This window comes from Phyllobates terribilis, unplaced genomic scaffold (genome assembly GCF_046119375.1).
Source record: "Phyllobates terribilis strain yellow unplaced genomic scaffold, ASM4611937v1 Scaffold_11__3_contigs__length_659146591, whole genome shotgun sequence".
Lineage (NCBI taxonomy): Eukaryota > Metazoa > Chordata > Amphibia > Anura > Dendrobatidae > Phyllobates > Phyllobates terribilis.
In genome coordinates this window covers 411,660,340-411,687,953 of record NW_027362771.1, presented here as the reverse complement: position 1 = coordinate 411,687,953, position 27,614 = coordinate 411,660,340, and the positions used below count along the sequence as shown (strand labels likewise).

The 27,614-nt window shown below is 43.0% G+C and overlaps 1 protein-coding gene across 2 annotated transcripts in view; it reads left to right on the top strand.

Moving 5' to 3' along the window:
* The window catches only part of COPS2 (COP9 signalosome subunit 2), an 82,159-nt gene extending 55,714 nt beyond the window's left edge, over positions 1-26,445 (top strand). For both annotated transcript variants that reach the window (XM_073653077.1, XM_073653076.1), the window contains exons 10-13: positions 337-434; positions 6,176-6,258; positions 12,018-12,076; positions 25,694-26,445. In XM_073653077.1, the coding sequence (XP_073509178.1) occupies positions 337-434; positions 6,176-6,258; positions 12,018-12,076; positions 25,694-25,838 (385 nt within the window). In that variant the 3' untranslated portion in view covers positions 25,839-26,445. The remainder of the gene's footprint in view (positions 1-336; positions 435-6,175; positions 6,259-12,017; positions 12,077-25,693) is intronic.
* Positions 26,446-27,614: the final 1,169 nt, after the last annotated feature.

Here is a 27,614-nt window from a genome sequence, read left to right as displayed (position 1 = left end):
AGTGTGATGTGAATAGAGCCAAACATATGGGACGTGCTAATAAAATTCTTTGCTGTCCTGGTTGTATTGTTTGACATGACAGAATATTACGCTGTGGGATCTCTAGGCTGTCCTAAACTAAGGTGTGTCCACCAGACTTCTGCAGCTCCTTTTGGCCCTTTCCTGGTGAAATATTTACTTAGCTGCTAATGAGAAAATTGGCAACAAAGTTTCTGGAGTGGAAAAGCTGAATATTTTTTGTGAATGATAAAATATTGGGCTAGAAGCCATAGGAAATGTTGTTAACTTTGATGTACATACAAAGGAATATTCTAACCGTTCTTTCTTTTTATCTAGTGCCTATCAAAATAATGACATCACTGAGTTTGAGAAAATTCTGAAAACAAATCACAGCAACATCATGGATGACCCCTTTATAAGGGAGCACATTGAAGGTGAAAGTCGTTCAGTATTTTGTATAAATAATGCTCTAAACACGGGCAATTCATATGTGCAGCCTTTATTTAGAGGAAAAACACAAGTGCGAAATTTTACGAAATGGACACATTAATATTCACAAGAAATGAGAACTATACCATACTAATGTTTATCAGTACAGATAGGACCGAGCTCATCAACCAACTGTAGTGTTTAGCAGTCAATTGATTTTTCTGTGGGGCAAAGATAAAGCTTTGTCTCAAACATAACATATTAATATATTCTTTTTATTGCTGATTTCAGTTGTAACTGGGGATTGTATATTAGCTCCTAATTACAGTGGAAATTCAGCCTTCTGCTTGCATGACCAAGCTGACTGTCTCATAAGATCCCAGTAGGGGATCCTATGACGGCAGGGTATGGAAGAAGTATTCTTGGCAATCCTATTCTTTACACCCTTCGTTTGGTCAGCGCTGAGTATACACCGACCAGGAAAGCAGAGATGACTACGATCGAAAGAAGACAAATGTCCATCAAGTTCAACCGAGTGATGGGAAAGGATAAAAGGAAGGTGTATATGTACAACTATAATGCATGATCCCGTTTGCCCCAGAAGAGCCAATCTTTCCCTCCTGATCCTAAATGTCGATCCACTGGACTAAACATTCAGAAAAGAACTGTACACATCTAATAATTATTTATTTTCTTAAAAAAAAACATCTAAACCTTTTTTGAAACCATTAACAGTTCCCGCTTTGACCAGCTCTTTAGGTAAACTATCCTCCAGATTAATAGTGCTCATGGTAAAGAAGCCGTGTCTCCTCTGGAGATTTAATTTTTCTCCACGTAGGAGGAGTGCCCTCTTGTCTATTGAGGGGGTTTTACATAAACGCTTTTGGCATGGGCCCTTTTTGTACTCGTATAACTTAATCATGTCCCCACTTTCTTCTCAAAACTAAATACATTTAATTATTTTAGTCTCTCCTCATAACTAAGATCCTCCATGGCCCTTATCAATTTTGTGGCTTTTTTTGTATCTTTACCTTCTCCAGGGCATCGTTTCTATGGACTGGTGCCCAGAACTGAACCTTCATGTTCTATATGAGTTTGCACTAACGCATTGTGAAGTGGCAGTATTCTGTCCCTGTCCCGCCAGTCAAGTCTATACCTATTTAATGCATGACATTAGAAGCTGCTGATTGAAATTGCATGTTGTTATTTAGTCTGTGAAGGACATATACAACCAGATCCTTATCTACAATTGGCTCTTCTAGTTTTACTCCCGCTAGAGTAGTGTTTCCAAACTCCAGTCCTCAGGGCCTCCAACATATCATGTTTTCATGATTTTCTTAGTATTGCACAAGTGATGGAATCATTAAAGCATAAGAAACTACCACAGACTCTCACCTGTGCCACAGTAAGGAAATCTGAAAACATGATGTTGTTGGGGGCCGTGAGGATGAGGTTTAGGGAAACACTGTTCTAGAACATTTAATACCCGCATATTATTAATGCCCATATATATATATATATAACCTTAAAGAAGTTGTCCACCACTTTTTATAATGGCCCCAATGTATTTAACTTGTGCAGATAAGTGTTGTGTTTTTGTAATTACCTTTCGTTGTTTATTACCTGTGAGCAGCGCTATGGCTGGTCGCTCACAGGCATCACATGACCCCCGGCTGCAGCCGGCTCTTGCTTCCGCTGATGTCATGTCAAGTGAGGCGTGACTCAGTGATGCGCTCCCATGCTAGGTGTGACGCGCGGGGTAACACTGCCCAGCATCCACCACGAGGGGGGCGCATCACGGAGTCACGCCTCACTTGACATGACATCAGCGGAAGCAAGAGCCGGCTGCAGCCGGGGGTCATGTGATGCCTGTGAGCGGCCAGTGATAGCGCGTCTCACAGGCAATAAACAACGAAAGGTAATTACAAAAACACAACACTTATCTGCACAAGTTAAATACATTGGGGCCTTTATAAAAAGTAGTGGACAACTTCTTTAAATTTCTCCACAATGAATGTCATCCATGTGTATGCCCAAACACTCAATTTACCAACGTCCGCTTGTAACTTATAAACATATTCCATATACTGCTCTATATTGCATAGTTTGGTGTCACTATATCATTAATACATAAATTGACTGATAGTGGACCCACCACTGAACCTTATAACTAGGGACCATTCAGAGTAGCAGTCATTCACCACTACTCTGGGGTGCGATGTTTTGAGCCAGTTTTCGAACCAGTTACAAACCTTACTTTCTAATCCTATAGACCTTAATTTACCATTATGTGTTTATGTGGTACAGTGTCAAATGGTAATAAACCATCTCTGTGGGGAATCCGGCTGTGTGCATGCAACGTACTCTGCAATGACGTTGTTTAACATCAATGCAAAGTGCGGACTGCATGGAAATTTAACCCCTTTACGACCTCTATACGTCCAAGGTCGCCTCTCTCACTTTGGGGCTAAGTCCACATCTTTCTCCGCACATGGCAGCTGATTTGATTAGCTGTCAAGTGCGTCTAAAAGCCCTGGGTGAAATTGTGATCCACCCACCGCTGATAACATGTTAAATGCCGCTGTCAATCACTGATATCATTTAGCCCGAGCACTCATCGGCACCCCTGTCACATGATCGAGGGGCACCGATGGGTTGTCATGACAGTTGGGGGTCTGTAGAAGACCCCCATGCTTGTCATTCTACATTTCCTAAGAACGCTGGCATTCATAGGAGATGATGATTACTGCTACACATAGCAGGGCTTCAGCTCTGCTATGTGTAGCACAAGCGATCGGATGATCACAGCTTTAGGTTTACTAAGGAGACTATTGAAACAAGTAAAAAAAAAAAAAAAAAAGTTTTAAAAAAATCTAAACGTTCAAATCTCCCCCCATTTTTGCCCCATTCAAAATATAGCTACACAAAAAATTCCTCGATCCACAACCAGTACTGCCAAAAGAAGCACAAAGCTGACAAGAACACATTTAAGATGTGAGGCTTCTCTGCAAAAGGCTAAAAAATATCTTTATTACAGACTATTAAAAAAAATATATATAAGGACCATATCACAATAAATCAACATGAATGGAGGATACAAATGCAGGAAAAAAGGAAGTGGGTACACCTGGATAATGGAACGCATAATACAATGTATAGTCCATATGAGGTCAATTATGTACAATATTGAAAATAGCAGATCAAAATAAAGCTAGATGATGTGTGAGCGAGTCACAACAGCCATCCTGCATAACACAATACTTATTAACTAACAAACAAAGTAGCACTCTGCAACGCTAAGTATGCGAACATGAAATACATGAAATTTGAATAGCATTACTGCTCTAGAAAATAGAAATCAATGAGAAATCTTAGCGCATAAATTGGCCAATTCATGTGTACAGGGTAACTACATTAAGGCGTTTCTCGTCATACCAGGAACATACCAATGTGAACTCCTCTCTAAGCGACCCAAGTCTGCTTGTGTATGGGACAGCAAGAACCTGCTGCAACTAAAACCGCCTGTGGCCTAGAGGTGGAGTGCTCAGTCAAAGCTTATTTTTCTGTTACAATACTTATTACCGTTATTATTCCGTTACCTACAGTGTATTATACCAGGGTCCCTAGAGGATGTTGCTGTCACCAGTAGTTTTCCACAAGTGTGTAGAAATCTATTGGTGTCTGAGGCGTGCCTGATGTTCCTAAGCAGCAGAGCATACTGGGCACAGTTTACTAATTTACTAGCTGGCTAATATTATATCTGAAGGTTTCCTGGTGGCTCTCCTTTCTCCTGTGCATTGTGGTGTGCTCTCTAGTATATCCATTTACATTATGTATACGTTCCTTCTGCAGCGTTGCATGTAAGATACCTCTATAAAATACATGGCAAACTCCAACCCGTGGATCAAATCTGGCCTGCAGGGTAATTTTATATTTGGCCCATGACACCAGAACCACCACTCCTATGTGGGGCCCATTATACTGTATGGAGGACTATGTGGGGCCATTATACTGTATGGAGGACTATGTAGGGCCCATTATACTGTATGGAGGACTATGTGGGGCCCACTATACTGTATGGAGGACTATGTGGGGCCCACTATACTGTATGGAGGACTATGTGGGGCCCACTATACTGTATGGAGGACTATGTGGGGCCCACTATACTGTATGGAGGACTATGTGGGGCCCACTATACTGTATGGAGGACTATGTGGGGCCCACTATACTGTATGGAGGACTATGTGGGGCCCACTATACTGTATGGAGGACTATGTGGGGCCCACTATACTGTATGGAGGACTATGTGGGGCCCACTATACTGTATGGAGGACTATGTGGGGCCCACTATACTGTGTGGAGGACTATGTGGGGCCCACTATACTGTGTGGAGGACTATGTGGGGCCCGTTATACTGTGTGGAGGACTATGTGGGGCCCGTTATACTGTGTGGAGGACTATGTGGGGCCCGTTATACGGCGTGGAGGACTATGTGGGGCCCGTTATACGGCGTGGAGGACTATGTTGGGGCCCGTTATACTGCGTGGAGGACTATGTTGGGGCCCGTTATACTGCGTGGAGGACTATGTTGGGGCCCGTTATACTGCGTGGAGGGCTATGTGGGGCCCATTATATTGTATACTGGTTGGCCCATGTGGGGCCCATTATATTGTATACTGGTTGGCCCATGTGGGGCCCATTATATTGTATACTGGTTGGCCCATGTGGGGCCCATTATATTGTATACTGGTTGGCCCATGACTTTGTCCAAGTTTTTAATTTTGGCCCTCTGTGTTTTTGAGTTTGACATTTCTGCTCTATAAGAAATCACAAACTGTCTATGAAGATGTGCTTACGAGGACGACGTATCCAGTGTTAACGCTAAAATGGAATTATGAAGAGGGGAATTTCACTGGTTTTATTTTAGACAGTACAGTTTAGCTAATTATTTATACTGCTGACATGCATGTTTCCTTTTAGATTGCTTTTAAAATAAATATTTTTTTTTATAATGAGAACATCCATATAGAATGCCTTCTTTAAAAGGTGTTTGTCACCCCAAAATGCCCTTTAGACTAGCTATACAGTGATATAGGGGGGCTTCATCCCTATAAAAATCATACTAGCACTGTACCTGTTACTGGTACAGTGCTTGTGAAAATAACTTTTAATTCATATGCAAATGAGGGGACTTTGGTGCTCCTTTGATGTGGCCATGAGCTAGGTGCACTATTACGCCCCCTTAATTTGCTTCTTGGGGGCTGTACTAGCTTGCAATGGACAGCGCTCACTCCTAGAGCGCATGCTGCCCCATATGTGTACGCATGTGCACTGATACGGATACTGTTCCTCTCTGCTGATACTGCCTGTACACCAGGAAGCCAGGTAGGAGAGCGCCCCTAGTCAGTGTGTGCATGGCTGGCACAGAGCATATCGGTGCACATGCACACACGTGGGACAGCGTTTTCTCTAGCAGTAAGCTCTGTGCATCACAAGCTAGGCAGTCTTCAAAGCGCACATTGAGGTGGCGTATCGGTGCACACAGTTCACGGCCACACCAAGGGTACACTAAAGCCCCCTCATTTTCATATGGATGAAGCCATTTTCACAGTTGCTGTGCAGGTGTTCTTTTTAAATGGGTTAAGTTGTCCCCTATGTTACTCTGCTGTTAGTCTAAAAGGCAGTTTGGGGGTGACATACTCCCTTTAATGTTCATACTTCAAAGTTTGTCTCCTTTTTCTTACAGAGCTTTTAAGAAACATCAGAACACAAGTGCTTATAAAGTTAATTAAGCCTTATACAAGGATACATATTCCTTTTATTTCCAAGGTAAGAATCCTTATTATTTACTAGTTCTCTGTCTCAAGAAATAATGTTTTTCTGCAGACATGACAGGCAAGGCAACACATTCACTTAAACCAACATTACTTTACTCAGGTATTGCCACGTTTTATTGTACAAATGGTTTGCTTGGCAAGAGGCAGAAATATAATAAGTAGCCCATAAGACTTGAGATTATCTGACATTTTAGTGTTTGTTTCCACTGAGTTTTTGCCGAGGATTATTCTGCTGTGGAAACCTCAAGCATTTCTGGGGACTTTTCTTTTACCCTGTTTTCGTGTATGTCTTAATTTATTCAGTGGCCAAATTTCTAGCTTTTTTTCAGGCATAAATCCCTCAAGAATTAAAATTTGGAAAAAAAAATAGCATCATATGTATCATACGAGTGTTTTCTCATTTAAATTAATTGGAATATAAAGTGATGTATGTGGATTTTGAAGGAGAATCTGGTCTAAAATCCTCGAAAAAAAAGCAAAAAAACTGTGTCCATACCCTTGCAAGTATCATATACAATAGCTTCTTTGTGTGTTCCCTAAATAAATTACTGACACAAGCTGTATCTCCTCATAAGAGCATGTCAACAACAAAATGAAGGCAATTTATACAAATAATATGGTTGTATTCTGCTACTGATACTGGATTACTGACTTTGCCAAGAAGTATATAAATCCTTGCACCCTTTTCGCGTAATCGGATAATTACATTTTGTGTATGTTCATGTTTTGTTGGTTCTTATAAAGTGAGATCACAGAAATAGAATAAATTCATGGGTATATAAATATGTATAAATACGTCTCACATCATCATTGAGGAATATGGAACCCTGTAGTGTACTGGGGAGGCAGGATCCCTGCACAGTGAGATGAGTCACCGGTTATGCACTTTAACTCTTTATGAACTTGTATAGGTAGGAGGTATTGTGTTATCTGTACATGCATCTTATTCTTCATTATGTATTTTGTGCGATGGTACCTGCCACTGTGCCCCAGTCCAGGGAAGTATCTATCATATTGTTAGTTTGGAGTACGGTTCCCGCCTGGTAACTGTCTTGTTAATTGCAGTAAATGATTAGGCATGTCTATATGATAGTAAGGGTATGTGCACACGATGCAGAAATGAAGCAGAAAATTTCTGCATCATTTCTGCATCTCCCTGGCAGAAAAAACGCATGCAGGTTGTGCATGCTTTTTTCCTGCAGAATACATGCGGATTCACATGCGCTTTCCAGGCGATTTTAGCATCACCTGGAAAGTGCTTGACAACTAGGTCACACTATATAAATCCATGCAACCGGCATGGATTTATATAGTGTGACCCGAGAGAGTGGTAAAAATAAAAAATAAATGTATACTTTACCTCCGATGGCCCGCGCTGTCCTGTTCAATCCGTTCTCCCTCACCGGCAACTTTAACTTGAAAGACCTGCCGACGTCAGCGTCACGTGACCCGTCACATGACTCTGACGTCAGCGCAGGTCCTTCAACTCACTGCAAAGTGCTGGGAACCAAGCAGGAGCGGTGCGCGGGCCGACAGAAGGTAAGTATACATTTATTTTTTATTTTATTCTTGTTTTACAGCTTTTTTAATGGTACCTGGGTGTGGATGAGACTTTCCTCTCCTCTACACCCGGGTACCATCCGCACATTAGAACGCGCCAATAGCGCAAGTACAGATGTAGTCTTGCGGAATTGGCGCGTTCTAATGCAAGTCAATGGCGGCGAAAACGCCGCGTTTACGCAAAATTAATTGACATGCTGCGGATTTTTGAGCGCAGCGTTTACGCTGCGAAAAAATCCGCATCATGGGCACAGCACATGCGGATTTCCATTGGGGAACATTGCTGGCCTTCTACCATGCGTTTTTAATGCGTTTCCGCGGCGTTTACGCAACTGCAAAAACGCCGCGGAAACGCATTAAAAACGCATCGTGTGAACTCCGCCTAATAGGTGGTGTGCTGAGATAATTGAGGTGACATAAAGGACCATTATATGTATTTCTTACGCCATCTCTACCAGGTCTGTATCTGGAGCCACAGCAGACGAGTAATATCTATTGGTTGTACTCCTAGTGGTGTTTCTTGTTGTTGTGATCCGTTACTGTTATATTTGGATAGGCCTCACTGAGAGACATCTAATCTATGGGTCTCTCTTTAATTTATATGTCGTCATACTGGACGCTATAGCCTATTGCCTAATATTTTGAATATCTATTTATTGACAGTATTGGGTCACGTGTCCATCATTTGTGTCTATTTCTGTGTCACTTAGTATTTGTCATGAGCCTCTAGGCAAGGTTTTAATGATATCTATTAAAGGTTATCTTTTAAACGGGTTTTTCTTATAAAGTTCCATTCACCATGTGATATTCATTATTCATGCTTCTTTCAGTACTTAAGTTAATTTGGTCACAATCTTCAAATTAATATAATTAGTGTAAATTCAGACAATATACTGTAATCTTATTTTTAAGCATTTAGAGTTCCCTGTCTGAGCACTAATTTGTGGTATACTTATAGTAATGTCCAGCTCCACGTCAAATGACAGTTTATTTTGCTTCGTATTAAAGTGGATTTATCACTAGGTTAAGTGGCCAGTTTTTGCTCTTATTTTGTTCCCACTGCTTCCCTGAGTATTCTGTCTTTTGCTTATTTTAAATCTGCCATACAGTTCCTGATATATGGACCTTTTATTTAGTACTAATTTTTCTAAAGTAGCAGTAGTAGCAGCAGCAGTATCATGTGAGCACCGACATCTTGGTGAAGAAGAGTAAATAAAAAGGCCCATATTTCTGGAACCAATTGGCAGATTAAAATAAAACAAAACTGAATACTCAGGGACCAGTGGGAATAATAAAATAGTAAAAACATCTCACTTTGTCTGGACCTGGTGACATGTCCTCTTGTGATTTAGGTAATTTTTAACTGTATCGCTTCAGGTATTAAAATGGAATGCGGCTCGTGAAAATCTTTTTTTTTTTCTTTTCCTGATGTAGTGAGTCTAGTTTGGGGAAGCACTGTGCGCACACATTATCTACCAATGACCGCTCAGACATATTTTAGTCTGAGAACAGCTTTTTGGCCACGATTGTAGCAAGGACACCTAAATTACAGACTTTATATTATTGTTTTTGTAGAACAAGGAATTAAAGAATGTGATTCCCGCTATTTAGTCAGTAACTAGAACACAGATATTTTTCGGTATTATTCTACAGCAATCCAAAATGTAAGATTCGGTTTCTGCATTTATATGTTTGCTGATGTATAAATCAGTGGTGTATAAAAAGTGGCGTATAAAAAGCAAATTAATAAGGTAGATAAACCTAACTTCCATATGAAATGATCAAGCCACTTTATGTAATATGTTTAAAGCGTTGTCTCCAATTCCTATCTTCAGACGCACGCAGCTCCCCAGCTTCCTGCTTGATGGGGAAAAGGTGGGCTAGTGTAGATTGACAGTGCAGACTGGCAGCACAGCTGAGCTGCTGGTACTGATGGTGTGCCTTTCCATGTAGCTTTGCCTCCTCCGCATTGGAGGAACACAGGGGCACTGAAGGTAGCCAGATGCAGCAATCTGGCCAGTTATAGCATGGCATTAGCAAACCGCTTGCAAGTGTGCGCTCTTTGCCCAGTAAACCAGCCTTCTCTGAGGTGGCCATTAGCCTTAGCAAGGAGCAGTGCAATATAGTATTAAAAATCTTTCGTTCTAGAGAATAGAAGATTTTTAACTCCTTTCTCCTCTAGTGCGGGCTTCGGAGATATATATATATATATATATATATAGATATATATATATATATATATATATATATATATATATATATATATATATATATATTATAATATTTGGTATCGCTGCGTTCAGAATCGCCCAGTCTATCAATAGAAAAAAGAATCCTATCAGTAAACAGCGCAGAAAAAAAAAAAATTCAAAACGCCAGAATTACATTTTTGTGGGGTTTTTTTTTTGGTCGCCGCTATATTGCAATAAAATGCAATAGCGGAGATCAAAACATCGGATCTACCCCTAAAGTGATATCAATAAAAAAAAAAAAAAAAAAAAAAAAACGGAAGCTTGGCACGCAAAAAAAATTATCCCTCACCCAGGCCCCAGATCTCGAAAAATAAAGACACTCGGAAAATGGCACCATTTTTTTTTTTTTAAACAAACTTTGGATATTTTTTTCACCACTTAATTGAAAAAGAACCTATACATGTTTGGTATCTAAAAACTCGTAATGACCTGGAGAATCATAATGGCAGGTCAGTTTTAGCATTTAGTGAACATGCTAAAAAAAAAAAAACTGTGGAATTTCACTTTTTTTGCAATTTCACCGCACTTGAAATTTTTTTCACGTTTTCCAGTACACAATATAGTAAAAACAATGGTGTCATTTCGTTCAAAAGCACAACTTGTCCCGCAAAAAATAAGCCCTCACATGGCTATATAGATGGAAAAATAAAATAAGTTATGGCTCTGAGAAGAAGGGGAGCAAAACACGGAAATGCAAAAACGTAAAATGGTCTGGGGGTGAAGGGGTTAAGAAAAGAGTAAATTGCAGAGTTGCTTGTTTTCACAACCACTTTGCAATTTTACCTATTTAATAAGATTAGGTAACCTCTTTAAGAGACTGCATTGCAAGCAATGACTATTATCCTGACATTAGTGGATAAATACAGGCAAACCGTCAAAGTGCTAAAGGCCATTGTCACCGCTCCTGCCTATTCCCTGAATATAGGATGTCATTAAAGGTAAATAATATTACATATTCAGTAGCTGACATCTCTAGCCTATCACTGGTTTTACATTCATAGAGAATTGACAAACGCTCAAACTAGATTAATAAAATGCTGAGCATTTAAAGGAGTTTGTTCCTTATGAGACATTTATGGCCTATAAGTTGGATAGGCCATAAATGTCCAACACCCTGATCTATTTTCAGAACAGGACCTCAGCGCAGATTGTCAGGAATAGAAAGGTCATTCACGTGTTCATAAATTTCCAGCTATTCCTATTGATATAATATAAGTTTCCCAGATAACTGAGTTGCCTGAATGACAGAGGTGTAGGAAAACCTCTGAAAAGTATGACTCTAGTATTTGAGCTGCATTTTTTTACACTTACACAATAATATGTCGCCCTGGGTACAGCGACACGTACAGATAGATATGGTTTATGTAGTGCCATGTTTGAACAGTCATCTAGTGCTGTTACTTTCACCCTTACATTCACGCTGTCATGTGCTTGACATTTTCTAGCTTATCTGAATTTTTGTGGTGGTGTGACCAAGGATTGTGTGCGCAATTGTGTTGTAATCCACATATGATAGAATTGCATCATACGATTCCACTCAGCCAGCCGTGTCCTAAACCTATCATACAGGATAATGTATGCAAATAACAGCTTCATTTTACAATGATACTATGGATACATAGTATATGTACTATGGTACATATTACTCCTTTTGGTTGTGTGTATATTTATTGTAGATGTCCTGAAGCTGAACTTTATTTCTAAGGGCCCGATATATCGGAGCTGGGCGAAAATGTCAAAGTTGCAACTTTTTAGTGCAGCCTTGTGTTGCGCCAAAATTATGACTTTTCAAAGGTTTTAACACAAGAATACTGGCGTAAAGGCTTTGATGAATCAGGTGCTAAGTCTCCATATAAATTGATACATGAATTGATTTTGCTATCTCAGTTAAAGACCGTTGTTTTTGTTTTGTTTTTCATTCTCCTTATTTTTTCTCTAGGAACTTAACATAGATGTAGCGGATGTTGAGAGTTTGCTGGTGCAGTGCATACTGGATAAGTACGTAATGGTTTATACAACTTCCACTTATTTTTTTAAATAAACCCATTATATAACTTAGAAATTGCTGTTTTGTTAAAAGAAGCCATCATGTGTGTGGCCAATCTTTGACATGTATCCGACATTTTTAGCAATTTTTCCCTTTGCACTAGAAGCCCCATCTATTTCTGTGCCTTTCTACTTTTGTCTACCTCAATGTCCTTCACTCTCCCCTCTCCATAGAGGTATATAGGCAGCAGGTGTAATTTGATCCTTCGCCCAAGGCAGATATATGCAGTTCGTAAGGCTATGTGCTCACGATGCAGAATTGAAGCAGAAATTTTCTGCAGCGTTTCTGCTTGTTCTTGGCAGTAAAAACGCTTGCGGATTTGACACGCGGTTTTGCAGCGTTTTTACATGCGGATTTGACACGCGGTTTTCAAATGCATTGGGACCTCAAATCCTCATGCAGAAACGCACAAATAGACATGCTGCGGATTTTTCCACAAGGAAAATTCGCTGCGGAAAATTCCGCAGCATGGGCACAGAACATGCAGATTTTCATTGGGCATCATGGGGCACGGATTACCAAGCGTTTACGCTGCGGAAAATCGGCATCAATAAACGCTTGATAAACGCATAGTGGGCACGCAGCCTAAGAGTAAATGATAGTAGAGGGAGAAAGTTAGTGATAAGGGGGAAAGAGGCGTTTTTCTCTAATAAAATATATTACAAAATTTCTTATGTTCACATGTACTGTTAATAGTAAGTATTCTGAAAATCTAGATACATTTTTATTCTATGCTCAGTGGTCTATAAAACTGATATTTGTAGTTGTTTGGTTAAAGAGTTATGACTGTGACATTGATCTGCAAATCTGCGCTTATATATTGCTTGTGCTGATGCATATTAAATGTATTTTTAAGGAACCTGTTTATTTTAACAAGATCTACAATTCTGTGCCAAAGTTTTAGGCAGGTGTGGAAAAAAATGCTGAAGATTTAAGTGCTTTCACAAATAGAAATGTTAATAGTATTTTTATTTAACAAAATGGAAAGTGAATGAAGAAAAAAAGAAATCTAAATCAAATCATTACCCTATTTTTCGGACTATAAGACGCGCCAGACCATAAGAGGTGCCTAGGTTTTAAAGGAGGAAAATATAAAAAACAATTGAAGCAGAAATGTGGTCCTGATGCACTGTTATGGGGGGGGAGGGGTGGTCTGCTGCTGACACTGTTTATAGGGGTAATGTCCCCCAATTTTGAACTAATATTCCCTATCCTGGTATATATGTTCGCCCCCCCCCCCTCCATCCTTGTATATGTGCCCCCATTTCCTGGTATACATGGTCCCCCATCCCCATCCTGGTATACATGGTCCTCCATCCTTGGTATACATGGTCCTCCATCCTTGGTATACATGGTCCTCCATCCTTGGTATACATGGTCCTCCATCCTTGGTATACATGGTCCCCCATCCCTGGTATACATGGCACCCCCATCCTGGTATACATGGCACCCCCCAATCCCCATTCTGGTATATATGACCCCCTCACGCAGCACACATAAAAATAATAAAGGATTCTACTCGCCTTCCCTCTGCTCCAGCGGCATAAGATAATGTCACCGTGTAAGCAGTGTATGACGTCACAGACATGTGCCCTCACGCTGAGCTCAGCTGCCGGAATATTCACTGCTCCCCACACCCATAGTCCCTCCCATCGCTGGCTTCAGTGCATAGAGGTGGGAGGGACTATGGGCGTGGGGAGCAGTGAATATTCATTTTCTTTAACAGCCGGCACAGTGTTAGCCGCAGCAGGCGGCTCCTGCCTCTGTGACCCGCTCCTCCACCGCTGCTGCTTCCCTCACCATCCACAGCCGGACAACCGTACATCCGGACTGTAAGACTCACCCCCCACTTTCCTTCAAAATTTTTGAGGAAAAAAGTACGTCTTATAGTTAGAAAAATACGGTATTTGTTGTGACCACCCTTTGCATTCAAAACAGCAGCGTAGACTTGCACACAGTCCAGAGCAACTGCTGCCATGTTTGGGCACACCAGTTCCTCTGGTTTTATGAATAGTTGATTCACTTGTTTCCATGTCAAAGGTATGTTTTTTTCGCCTCCATTCTTTCATCTAGGTCACTTCTGGCCACATTTCTCCAAGCATTAGATAGGTTTAGCTGGAACTCACTGGTTACTGTCAGTTCTGAGCTGATTACGCTGCTGAACATCTTTGTATTTCGAAGTAACGTAAACGTGATTTGTTTGTTGCACTTCATTTAAGGGAACATGTCACAAAGTTTTTCCAATGTAAAGTAAGGCCACAACTTTTAAAGCCTCTTTTACAGCAATCTAGTATTTTGTAAGCATATCTCCAATCCCCTCTGCATAGCACAATAAAGACCTTTTATTATACCCACAGACCGGTCCAATGGGCGTCTATGGTCTTGATGTGGCGCCTCCTCGCTTCCAAAAATTACTCCCTTCATTCTCTGCTTGATGTGGATGATGCATCCTACATCATCCACACAGTGTCTCCCAATCGCGCTCTTGAGCAGGCACACTTCTCTCTGTCCTGCCAGCAAGTACGGTAATGCGCATGCGCAGGATTTTCTTCCGGCGTTTCCTGGTGAATGTGCAGCTCAGTACTTTGCTCTACCCTTGGCAGGGCAGAGAGAAGCGCGCCTGTGCAGGAGCGAGACTGAGGGACACTGTGTGGATGACATAGGACAGGTCATGAAGCAGGGAAGGAGGACAACAATTGTAGGCAATTGTCCGGTTCAAGACCATAGACTCCCATTGGACCACACTGCGCACTTTGTGGATATAATAAAAGGTATTTTCTGTGCTATGCAGAGGGTTTGGGGTCATACATATAGCATACTAGAACGCTGTAAAAGAGGCCTTAAAGGTGTGGCTGTACTTTTTATTGGGAAAACCTGGTGGCAGGTTTCCTAGGCTGACCCCTGCATCATTTGTACTCAACATTGTCTGTTTCTTGGTGCTTCTTCAAAAGAGCTTGAACAACACATCTTGAAACTCCAGTCTACTTGGAGATCTTTGCTTGGGTGAGACCTTGCTGATGCAGTATAACTACCTTGTGTCTTGTTACTATACTCAGCTCTACTATGACCTGAGACATGAAACGGTCTTTTCCAACCTACCCTTTGTAGCAGCGCCTTACTGTTCCTCACTTAGTTTTAAGCCTCCTACACAGCTATTTAGGTTGATGACGGTGTTTCAACCTACATATGAAAATTATGATCATTATCACCTGTTTGGTAATCGGTTACTCATACACCTTACTAGAATTCTACAAAATGCTTGACTTTGTGCAAGTTTATCTAGAGGAATTGATGCCATTTTGAAAGCATAGAGTGGTCAAGCCAAATATTGATTTAGATTTCTCTTTTGTTCATTAACTTTGCATTGTTTTAATTGATAAAAAATACATATTAACACTTCTATTCTTGAAATCATTCTTACATTGCACATATACTGTATATGCAATTATATATACAGTACAAACCAAAAGTTTGGACACACCTTCTCATTTAAAGATTTTTCTGTATTTTCATGACTTTGAAAATTGTACATTCACACTGAAGGCATCAAAACTATGAATTAACACATGTGGAGTTATATACTTAACAAAAAAGTGTGAAACAACTGAAAATATGTTCTAAGTAGTCACCTTTTTGCTTTGATGACTGCTTTGCACATTCTTGGCATTCTCTTGATGAGCTTCAAGACGTAGTCACCAGAAATGGTCTTCCAACAATCTTGAAGGAGTTCCCAGAGATGCTTAGCACTTGTTGGCCCTTTTGCCTTCACTCTGTGGTCCAGCTCACCCCAAACCATCTCGATTGGGTTCAGGTCTGGTGACTGTGGAGGCCAGGTCATCTGGCGTAGCACCCCATCACTCTCCTTCTTGGTCAAATAGCCCTTACACAGCCTGGAGGTGTGTTTGGGGTCATTGTCCTGTTGAAAAATTAAATGATAGTCCAACTAAACGCAAACCGGATGGATTAGCATGCCACTGCAAGATGCTGTGGTAGCCATGCTGGTTCAGTATGCCTTCAATTTTGAATAAATCCCCAACAATGTCACCAATAGAGTTGAGCCACCCCCGTAGTGTTCGGGTTCGGTTCGTCGAACACCGTTAAAACCAATGGCAGGCAAACAAAAACACATAGAAACACATAGAAAACACCTTCAAAGGTGTCCAAAAGCTGACAAACTGCTCAGAAGACACAACTAACACATGGAGAAGTGACAAGTACATATAGTCATGCGAAAAGAAAAGAGGTGGAGGAGTAAAAGGAGGGGGAGACACAGATGTAGGCTTGTCATGCCCTTCTAAAATCAAGAAAGGCTGGAGTAAAAATCTAAAATCAGCCTACCAACACCCAGACGTCGTGACAAGAAAATTTAAAAAACAAATATCTTTAGGTAGAATGGCGGTTCCATTCAGAACACTTTCCTTACAAGACATAGTGGTATCCCCGTTGTGAGTTGTGCCAAAAACGGAACCCAATACATTCGGACTAATCCACCATTTGTCATATCCAAGGGCAGGTCGGTAAACGACAACATCGACGCGGAACCAAGTACAGTAGTATATACTGTACATCCTTTGACAAGGCAATCAGGCGGATCAAGAAGTTGGGAAGGGTCACCCTAATGGCCAAAACAGACATTGATGCGGCGTTCCGGTTACTTACTACCTGTGCCTCCGAATAGTGTCCACCTATTGGGCTGCTTCTGGGAAGGAGCATACTATATAGATCGCTGCTTGCCCATGGGGTGGTCCAGATCCTGCTCACTATTTGAGACGTTTAGTTGCTTCCTCAAAATGGGTTGTAATGGACGTTTCTAAGGGGGCACATATTATCCATTACCTCGACAACTTCTTATGCCTGGGCCCAAAAGATTCGCCACAGTGTGAATACACGCGGTAGTCCACCTGTGAGAAGGAGAGAGCTGGAGGGAGAGCGGACACCACAGAGCCGAGGGGTTAGATGGAGAACGGAAGAAGGAAAGAGGGCGAGGGAGGTAAGGGAGTACAGTGGAAGGCCGACCTGAGCTCCCCCACGTTCTTGCTGGGCGGGGAACAGCCCTGGGAAGAAAAGCCGCTTGCGCATCCCTTTGAGGTTACGGGCGCGAGCGGGCAGAGGGACTACGCTGGAGTGCGAAGCCGACACGGCCAGTCCGTTCCTGCCCGTGCGACCTCCGTGTCGCCGGGTTTGTGCCAGAGCCGCGGTGGACCCTGACGGCCAGCCCCCCTCTCCCAATACTGGTGCCTGTCCGCTGGTGGGTCAAGCCCCCCCGCGGTGGGGGGGGGGAGTAACATCTGCAGAAGAAAGACCATCTTCCAGCCAAACTAAGATGTCTACTTCTTTTGGTGGACAATGTGATATGATCCCTTTCTTACGGACACGCCCATCGCTACAACTTACAGATGAGGCACAAAAACAGCAAGTGCTTCAACGGATATCAAGTGCTCCTTCAAGTGGGCTCTCCTCCACCTCAACTTCAACATCACAAATACTCCAGTCCTCAGAGGTGTCACCCCAATCGCACTTGCTTCCTCACAGCTCCCTTGTCTCCAGCTGCCCTTCTGAGTATGGGGTAACAAAGATGGTTGAGTCTGCACAGCTGTTTTCTCATACTATAGCCTGGGAAACGGAGGTCTGCTCCAGAGCTTCTTTTAATCCAGACGAGGAAATGATCTGCACTGATGCCCAGAATCTTTAGGAGTCGGATCCAGGACCAGATGAAGAAGGTTCTGAGCATAATGTAGACCCTTGTTCCCAAATTGTAACTCCTGTTGGTGGAGACAATGATGAAGACGATGATGAGACTCAAATACCTGATTGGAGCGACAACTTGACTTTTCGGTCAGGGCAGGAAGAGGTTGGCTCTGAGGACGACGGGTGTGAGAACACACAGGGTGCTGATGACAATGTTGGAGATCCCACTTACTGTCAACCCACAGTCAGCCAGTCGATGAGGTCAGCAGAGGAGGTGGAGGAGGATGCTATTGACGACGAGGTTAGGTTGCGCCTTCCTGGACAGAGACGTAGTACTGGAAGCACGTCAACAACTGCATCCTCAAACACAACTCTGCCTCTGACCACAAGTCGTGGTGGCTCTTTAGGTCGCATGGGCTCTAAGCCTTGCATAGCCTGGACATTTTTTCAGATCGATAAGGATGACCCAACTCGTGTTATCTGTAATATTTGTCACCAAAAGCTAAGTAGAGGCCAAAAAATCCATAGGTTGAGTACTTCATTGCATGAACCGTCACATGGATGTGAAGCATAAGTTGCGGTGGGAAGCTCACTGTGCTACAATGTGGCCTAGCGGGCCGGGCCAACCACCGTCTGCCCCATCTTGTGCATCCGCGGCCTCTTCATCCTCTGTGACTGGGGGGACAGCAGTCACACATGTTTTTGCCACCTCTTTACCTGCAACAGCCAGTGTGATTGGCAGGTCATCATTTCATTTGGAAGTGGAAACACCAGCTGGTGTTGAGTGCTCACCGACATAGAGAGCACCACCTTTGGATCAAGGCAACCTAACTTTTCCACCTGCATCTTCCTCACAGACCGGCAGTTTGCCGGGGACACCCTACTCAACCCCGTCTAAGCACAACAGCCAGCCCTCGGTCCCTCAGATGTGGACAAGTAAAAGACCATTTCCTCCTAGCCATGAGAAAGCTAAGAGGTTGAATTTCACCATCTGCAAGCTGTTGGCTACAGAAATGCTGCCTTTCCGCCTGGTGGACACAGAGGATTTTCGAGACCTTATGTCCGTCGCTGTACCCCAGTACCAGATGCCCAGTCGGCACTACTTCTCAAAGAAAGGTGTGCCTGCGCTACACCAGCATGTCGCACACATCACCGCTTCTTTGAGAAACTCTGTGTGTGACAGGGTGCATTTCACCACAGACACTTGGACGAGTAGGACAGTATGGACAGGGGCGTTACATGTCGCTGACTGGGCATTGGGTAACTATGGTGACAGCAGGACAAGGGGCTGCTGTCCAAGTCTTGCCGTCCCCACGAGTTGTGCGTCAATCCTCTTTATCTCAAAGTTCCTCCACTGCTTCTGCCTCCTCAACCTCCTCTCGGTCCTCCACCTGCACCCAAAACCTGTCTGGTAATGCCACCCGCTTTCTAACTGCGCATAAGGAATCCTGCACACCTCCTAACTATGCTGGCAGCAGGGCTGAACGGCATCAGGCGGTGTTTACTTTGAAAATGTCTGGGAAATGTGAGTCACACAGCTGAGGAGTTGTGGTCAGCTCTGGAGACACAGTTTCATGAATGGTTGTCTCCACTGGACCTGCAACCAGGGAAGGCCGTGTGCGACAATGCTGCAAACCTGGGTGCGGCCAATCGCCGGGGCAGTGTCACACAAGTGCCTTGTATGGCTCACGTGTTGAACCTGGTTGTCCAGCAATTTTTGGCCCACTATCCCAGACTAGATGGCCTTCTGCAGAGGGCACGGTCGCTGTGTGCTCACTTCCGCTTTTCGCATCCCGCAGCTCAATGATGGGCCTGCCAGTTCACCGGCTGAAATGCGATGTGCCGACACGGTGGAATTCAACTCTGCACATGTTGCAGCAACTGTGGCAGCACCAACAAGCCCTGGTGCAATACGTTCTGACGTATAGCCTGGGCCAACGAGATCCAGAGGTGGGTCAAATCACGCTGCAGGAGTGGTCTCAGATTAGGGACCTATGCACCCTTCTGCACAGTTTTGAAATGGCGACGAAGATGATAGTGCTGACAATGCCATTATCAGCATGATTATTCCGGTGATTTACATGCTGGAGCACACGTTAAACAGAATTCGGAGTCAGGTGGTGGGACAAGAGGAGGTGGAGGAAGTAGAGGAGTATTATGCGGAAGGGATAACATCTCCAAGGTCCAGACGGTCGGCAGCACCAAGGCGGCAGGCATGGGAGGGTGGGGGAGAGGGATTAACCAGGGCGCATGGTAGCAGCCAAACTGTTGAGGAAGGGGCAGGAGCCGAGGAAGAAGTGGAAGACGAACTGGCGATGGGCATGGAAGACTCATCAGATGAGGGAGACCTTGATCACATTTCTGTTGTGCGAGGTTGGGGGGAGAGGGCAGAGGAAGGAAGCATGATTCTTACCTCGCTACCAGCACAACAAGGACTTGGTCCTCCTGGATGCGCAAGACACATGAGTGCCGCCTTGCTGCACTACCTGCAACATGACCCTCGGATTGTCAGAATTCGAAGTAATCCCGACTACTGGGTTGCCACACTTAGATCCCCGATACAAAAGTAAATTTGCCGAAATAATTCCTGCCATAGAAAGGGATTCACGCATGCAGGAGTATCAGCAGAGGCTGTTGCAGAATCTTACATGTGCTGTTCCACAAAACACCAGTGGTGAACGTAGTGAATCTCACAGTTCTAACTTGCCAACCGTGGGACTGTCGAGTCTTCATCACTCAAACCGTAACAGTAACACAGTATCTGCTGGTAACAGCAATTTTGTGGAATCGTTTCACCACTTTTTTAGACCATCCTTTGCAAGGCCACAGGAGACAAGAAGTCTGACACACAGTCAACGCCTAGAGAGGATGGTACAGGAGTATCTCCAAGTGAACATCGAAGCCATGACTGTGTCACTAGACCCTTGCTCATTTTGGGCTTCTAATCTTGAAAAATGTCCGGAGCTCGCCACTCACGCCTTGGAGATCTTGTCATGCCCTGCAGCCAGCGTTCTCTCTGAACGTGTGTTCAGCGCTGCTGGTGGTGTGCTGACAGATAAGCGCACGCGGCTGTCCACTGAGAATGTAGACAGACTCGCGTTCATAAAGATGAACAAATCATGGATCTCCAAGGACTTTTCTACCCCTGTGTCATCCTGGGGAGACTAAAAGCTTGAGGATTTGGTAAAATCACCTCACCAACCGTTTTAAGCAACTCTGGGGCAATTGATGCCACTTAAGTGGTGTCTGTGCCACAATTTTTGGAAAAAATGGAGACTCTTTTTGGAGTCCCCTTGCTGTGTCTTACGTGACGTTGGCATCGTCAATTCCAGGTGGGTTGGGTCGCTCCCCCCCCTTTAACCGTAAGAAACTACAAACACTATGGCTTGGGGTAACAGATGGTTGAGTCTGAAGAGCTGTTTACTCAGAGGTCTGCTCCAAATCTTCAGTGTCTGCTAGTCAGCGTAGTAGCCCAGCTATGAAGCAAGCTACACCGCCTGTGTATCTAATAAGAATTTTTAACTGCATCTAGCCTAGGCAGACTGTGGGGACCCCCAACCAAACCCAGACACTCAGCCCCCTACCGCCCCCCTTTCCTTGACAATATTAACTCTTTATACTCCTTCCATTAGAAAGGCATTTTATTTCTAAAATAATTCAGCTTGTTGCAGCATGCCCTGTGTCTCCACACCGGCAAGTTGGCCAACAAGTGTAACTCCCCAACATGTCCTTTCTATTTCCAGGCCACGGAGGATCCTGCGTACTCGTATGCAGGACTCTGACCCCCATCCATCACTCTTAACGCTTGTTCCACTCCGTCCTGGAGTCCTGACAGGAATATGTCCAGTCCAATATCCATTAAGTGAACACCGTCGGGCCGTATGAGGCCTGCTTTATCTCCTTCCAGTTGTCGGTGTTGTATCACTACACCGCCTCTGTCTCTTCTAAATTTTGCCATCCGAATATTTATTACCCGCCTTGTCCGTTCGATGGTCGTGATGTCTCGCGCACCTTGCCATACCACTATCGGCACAATCTCTGACCATACTATAGTTAGTTTTGTGAAAAATTCTCTGAAGCGCTCAGTGTCTAGTTTCATTATTGCCATTAGTTATGCGCTCTTGTGATGACCTAGGTAGTTTCCCCCGGCCTGTATAACTAAGATGACCGGACCTCTTGTCTCTCTCGCTACCTTGATTACCTCCATTAGTACCTGTGGCCATTGCAGGCCTCTAATACCTCTCCAGTTGAAATGTGTTTATGAAACTCTAATTTCCTCCCGCCTGGGCGGACTTTCGCCCTTTTTTCAGCCCAATATATATACGAGTGGCCTATCACCCACACTGTTGGCTTAGCGTCACCTGTAAAAGAAACAAACCACGTTAGGATAACTAGTCCGGTTTTATGTATCTCGCCAAACACGTGGATCGCCATCTCCCGATCCTCTGAACTTCCGTTTCTGACAGTCCTGCTCTTGCTGCTTCCGTGGCCGTGCCTATGTGGAATAACTGTGTCCCATAATCTTTGGGGTGGTTCCCTGCCGATGTTAGGCATTTATTAAATATAGCTTGGAACTGGTGTCTTGATAATGGCATTCCATCAATGTGTGATAGGAAGAAATTACTTTGTGATCTGATGGTTAGATATGTTTGTACTATTGTTACCCGACTCAGTGTACCGTTTGTGGGTTGTAGAAGTACCCAAGTGCCCCTGCCCGCTGGAACTGTTTTCGATTGGCGTATGCTATTGCATTATTGGCTATGACTACGTCCTGGTGTAATAAGCCTCCACTGGTGGTAATTTTGGATTGAGGGACTAATTCGCTTATGCATAGCGCCCCGAAGAAGGCGATCACAAATGCAGTAGACAGTAGTGTTGCTTCAAATTGTGAGTGTCATGTTAATGGTGTTAGGGATATGATGTGAGAAATCGGTTTTAGTGACACGGGACGGGACGTCTACACTCCTGACTTGGCTGACCCCTTTTCCACCCTTTTATGGATTCTCTGATGAGGAATCTTTTTGTCACATCTCCCCAATTCAGTAGTTGGAAGTGAAATGCTACTCCGGTCAGACACCGCTGCGCTGACGCCCCTGATATGCCCCTCATCATTAGCTGGTGGAGAAATTCTATGGTGACTTGTAATCTGGCTTGTTCACATTGGTCAACCTGTCTGCCTGCTACTAGTCGTGTCCACTCTTTCCATGCCTTACCGTATGCTTGTCACTTCGACGGGGCAACTGACGCTCTGATTAATGGCATCAACTATTCGCCACTAGATCCCATAGGGAGGGTGGGCAACTGTTGCCCGATGGGTGGGTGTTGGGGAGGAGCTCTGTGAAAATCTGCCAATTGAATTGTGATAAAGCGTTAGCAGCAGCGTTAGACCCCTCAGCATCGTGGCTAGCGCGGACTCATACATTGTGTTTTAGGCACAGGAATGCTAGCCGGCGTAGTAGGCCTAACACTGGGAGAGGCGATGATGCCATCTTATTAATGAAGTGCGCTAGGCTGGTGTTTTTTTATGAAGCATATATTTTTGTTAGCCAGGCACGCGCCCCATATTTCTATTGCTACCACTATTGGGAAGAGTTCCAGGAGTGTCTGTTTTTTTGTCAGCACTTGTTCTGCCCAATACGGAGGCCATAAGCTTGTGCACCATTGGTTATTTAGTATCGCTGCATATCCGTACAGATGGGCTACTCCAATGAGTAACAGACACTGCTACTATACCCAAAATTATTTACTGGCTAGATGCAGTAAAAAATTGTTATTAAATACAAAGGTGGTGTAGCTTGCTACAGATGGGCTACTACAGTGAGTAACAGACACTGCTACTATACTCAAAAGGTTTTACTTGGCTAGATGCAGTGAAAAATTGTTATTAAATACAAAGGTGTTGTAGCTTGCAACACAGATAGGCTACTCCACTGACTACCACACACTGCTAGAGGCCCAAAAGGATTTGCTTAGCTAGATTTAGCCAAATGCTGTGAAAAACACTTGCACAGCACTGGCACAGACCTGCCTGGCAAAAAGTGCTAGGAACTGCTGTAACCTAGCCCTCAAAAGGGCTGCAATTACAACTAATCCCTACTCCCTAAACCTATCTGTCTATTTAAGAGCAAATTCGCTTGCAATTCACACAGTTACAAAGTATAGCTCCCACAGCAGCAGCGGTGCCGTCTAACACTCAGCTGCAGCAGTGAGAAAATGGTGACGACGGGGAAAATGGCTGGGTCTTATAGGGCAAGGACATGTGACATATACACAGCCAATGACACATGCCCTTGCTTGTGTGAAATAAAAGCACTTCGCTGCGTGTGTGCGCTGCTGATAGGCTGACAGACTGCACCTCCCCACTGTAAATGCGGGAAATAAAAAAAAAAAAAAAAAAAAAATGGAGATCGGCATTATTTCTGCAGAGATCCATCCCCTGCCCCCCCACCCCCACTCTACACTGAAACTGTCTATTAACATTGATTAACAGTATTACTGTGAAAAAATCCAGTTACGATTTTGGTGCACGAACAGTTATCTAACATAACCTCGAACAGCCGGATTTTTTGCAAATCGTTCGGGTTCGTCGAACGGCTCGAACACCGCCCAAAACAGCTCGAATTTGCGATTGGCGAACAGTTCGAGTCGAACACCGCTCATCTCTAGTCACCAGCAAAGCACCCCCACACCATCACACCTCCTCCTCCATGCTTCACGGTGGGAACCAGGCATGTAGAGTCCATCCGTTTACCTTTTCTGCATCGCACAAAGACACGGTGGTTGGAACCAAAGATCTCAAATTTGGACTCATCAGACCAAAGCACAGATTTCCACTGGTCTAATGTCCATTCCTTGTATTCTTTAGCCCAAACAAGTCTCTTCTGCTTGTTGCCTGTCCTTAGCAGTGGTTTCCTAGCAGCTATTTTACCATGAAGGCCTGCTGCACAAAGTCTCCTCTTAACAGTTGTTGAAGAAATATGTCTGCTGCTAGAACTCTGTGTGGCATTGGCCTGGTCTCTAATCTGAGCTGCTAACCTGCGATTTCTGAGGCTGGTGACTCGGATAAACTTATCCTCAGAAGCAGAGGTGACTCTTGGTCTTCCTTTCCTGGGGCGGTCCTCATCTTAGCCAGTTTCTTTGTAGCGCTTGATGGTTTTTGCAACTGCACTTGGGGACACTTTCAAAGTTTGCCCAATTTTTTGGACTGACTGACCTTCATTTCTTAAAGTAATGATGGCCACTCGTTTTTCTTTACTTAGCTGCTTTTTTCTTGCCATAATACAAATTGTAACAGTCTATTCAGTAGGACTATCAGCTGTGTATCCACCAGACTTCTGCACAACACAACTGATGGTCCCAACCCCATTTATAAGGCAAGAAATCCTACTTATTATTTAACCTGACAGGGCACACCTGTGAAGTGAAAACCATTTCCGGTGACTACCTCTTGAAGTTCATCAAGAGAATGCCAAGAGTGTGCAAAGCAGTCATCAAAGCAAAAGGTGGCTACTTTGAAGAACCTAGAATACAAGACATATTTTCAGTTGTTTCACACTTTTTTGTTAAGTATATAATTCCACATGTGTTAATTCATAGTTTTGATGCCTTCAGTGTGAATGTACAATTTTCATAGTCATGAAAAACAGAAATGATCTTTAAATGAGAAGGTGTGTCCAAACTTTTGGTCTGTACTGTGTGTGTGTGTGTGTGTGTGTGTGTGTGTGTGTGTGTGTGTATATATATATATATAATTTTTCCCCTCATGTTATACACAACCTGATTTAAGAGCAGATAGAAGCCAATAAGTGTTAATACTAAGTGTTATGTGCGATGATTTAAATAATGATCCTTCATTTTTTTTCCTGTTTTTGATGGTAAAGCACTATTCATGGACGGATTGATCAAGTAAACCAACTCCTGGAACTGGACCATCAAAAGCGAGGCGGCGCACGATACAATGCTCTAGATAAATGGACCAATCAGTTGAATTCTCTCAACCAGGCTGTAGTCAGCAAGCTTGCTTAACAGAGAGCAAGCTTTTCCATAATAGCAAAACAAGTACTTAAAGGCAACAGTGCAGTTATATAACCCTTAAAAAGGACTTTGGATTGGTAAAGACGAACTACTGTGGGTTGTTGTTTGCACCCTGAAAAAAAATCAAAACAAAAGGAAGTGCTTTTCAATCAGCTGGTATGTTTTGCTGCTGCATTTTTCCCAAGAGAATAAACTAAAACAGCTTTAACCTCCAGAAGATAACCAAAATATCCCAGGATCTCTGCTGTATTGTCATCCTGCCCTGTAAAATGTAACATTCTAGTAAAGTTTGCCGCAGGCAAGTCCTGTCCCTAGAGAAGGTTTTGTCACCATTTTAAATCTACACATTACAGTTGGTTTGGTATAAACGTATTTTACCTTAAAAAAAGAAAATATGTAAAGTAACCTGCAATAACTTGAAATGAGTATCCTTTCAAAACTTCCTTGTATAAACTGATCTGCTGGCTGCATTTAGCAAGAATGCCATGAACATATCTGTTCCTGAATAGATATATTCATTTGTAGACTACACTTAGAAGGTGCCGCACAGTCGCTTAGGTTTCAAGCAGCAAAATAAACACCTCAGCTCAGAAAAGAACTTGTGTATTTCTTGCTTAGAAACAAGACCCTTACATCCATTTGACAATATTTGCAGGATAGAATTGTTTGCAGTGTTTTTTGAGGTAGTGTTGATGGTGCTTTCCATTTAACACAAAATGCAGCTTCATATCTCGTAAATATAATTAGAAAAGTTGAAGCTGAATAAATGAGAAATATTTATTTCTTACCTGTGTCTAATGTGTATTGTCATCCTAGCCACAAATAACAGCGAACTTGTTTTCTCTTAAAGGGGTTTTCCCACGAACGAAAGTTAATTTTAATCAATAGATCTTGGAATGATAATAATTTCCACAATTGGATGTGTGTAAATAAAATGTTCCTGTGCTGAGATAATCTTATAAATGTGCCCCTGCTGTGTACTGTGTAATGGCTGTGTCTGACCGTACAGGAACATGGTCTGATCATACCACATTTGTTCTGAATATTAGTCCTGTTCTTCCCAAAGAGACATCAAAGTTCTTGGAGGTACAGCTTCTCTCCAGTGAAAAATGAAAACAGTGTTAATTTTTGACTTTGATCCTCATGCACATTATATTTGTGAAGCTTTTCACTTTAAAGCTCAGCTGTTTGTACAGCGTACTTTTTTGTATAGAAGTTATTGTTTGCCATGTTATAGATCCAGTGAAGCTGCAGTCCATTTATTCTGTCTTTAAGCCTAGGTCACATTCCACCTCCTCTTCACACTCCGCAGAATGAGAATCTGCATGGTTAATTCAGTGCCGATGCTGCCGTGATCACAGGACTTTAGTATTTAGAAAGTTCATCCTACAAACACATTCAGCTTGTAGCCCCCTGATATTCATGTTACTTCATGTTTATTAATACCTAACAAATGTTTATGTAGGCATTTATCATTTCAGCAATGAGACAGTGCAACACGGAGGTGGTTTTAGTTGTCTCCTTACTGAGCACCATACTGAAATAGAAGTTCTACCTGAAACTGACAAATATTGTAGAACATTTATTAATTGTAGACTTGAAACCGGAGGAGCTCTAACACTAGATACATTAATTCTCAAAATGTTCTATATTATGCATAGAAATGTTATTCATGTTTCTAGACAGCTCAAGTTCATTTTTTCTCCTTACAGTATTTGTGTAAAGCGTCCTTGAGTCTCATTGGAGATGAAACAAAAAGCACCACAT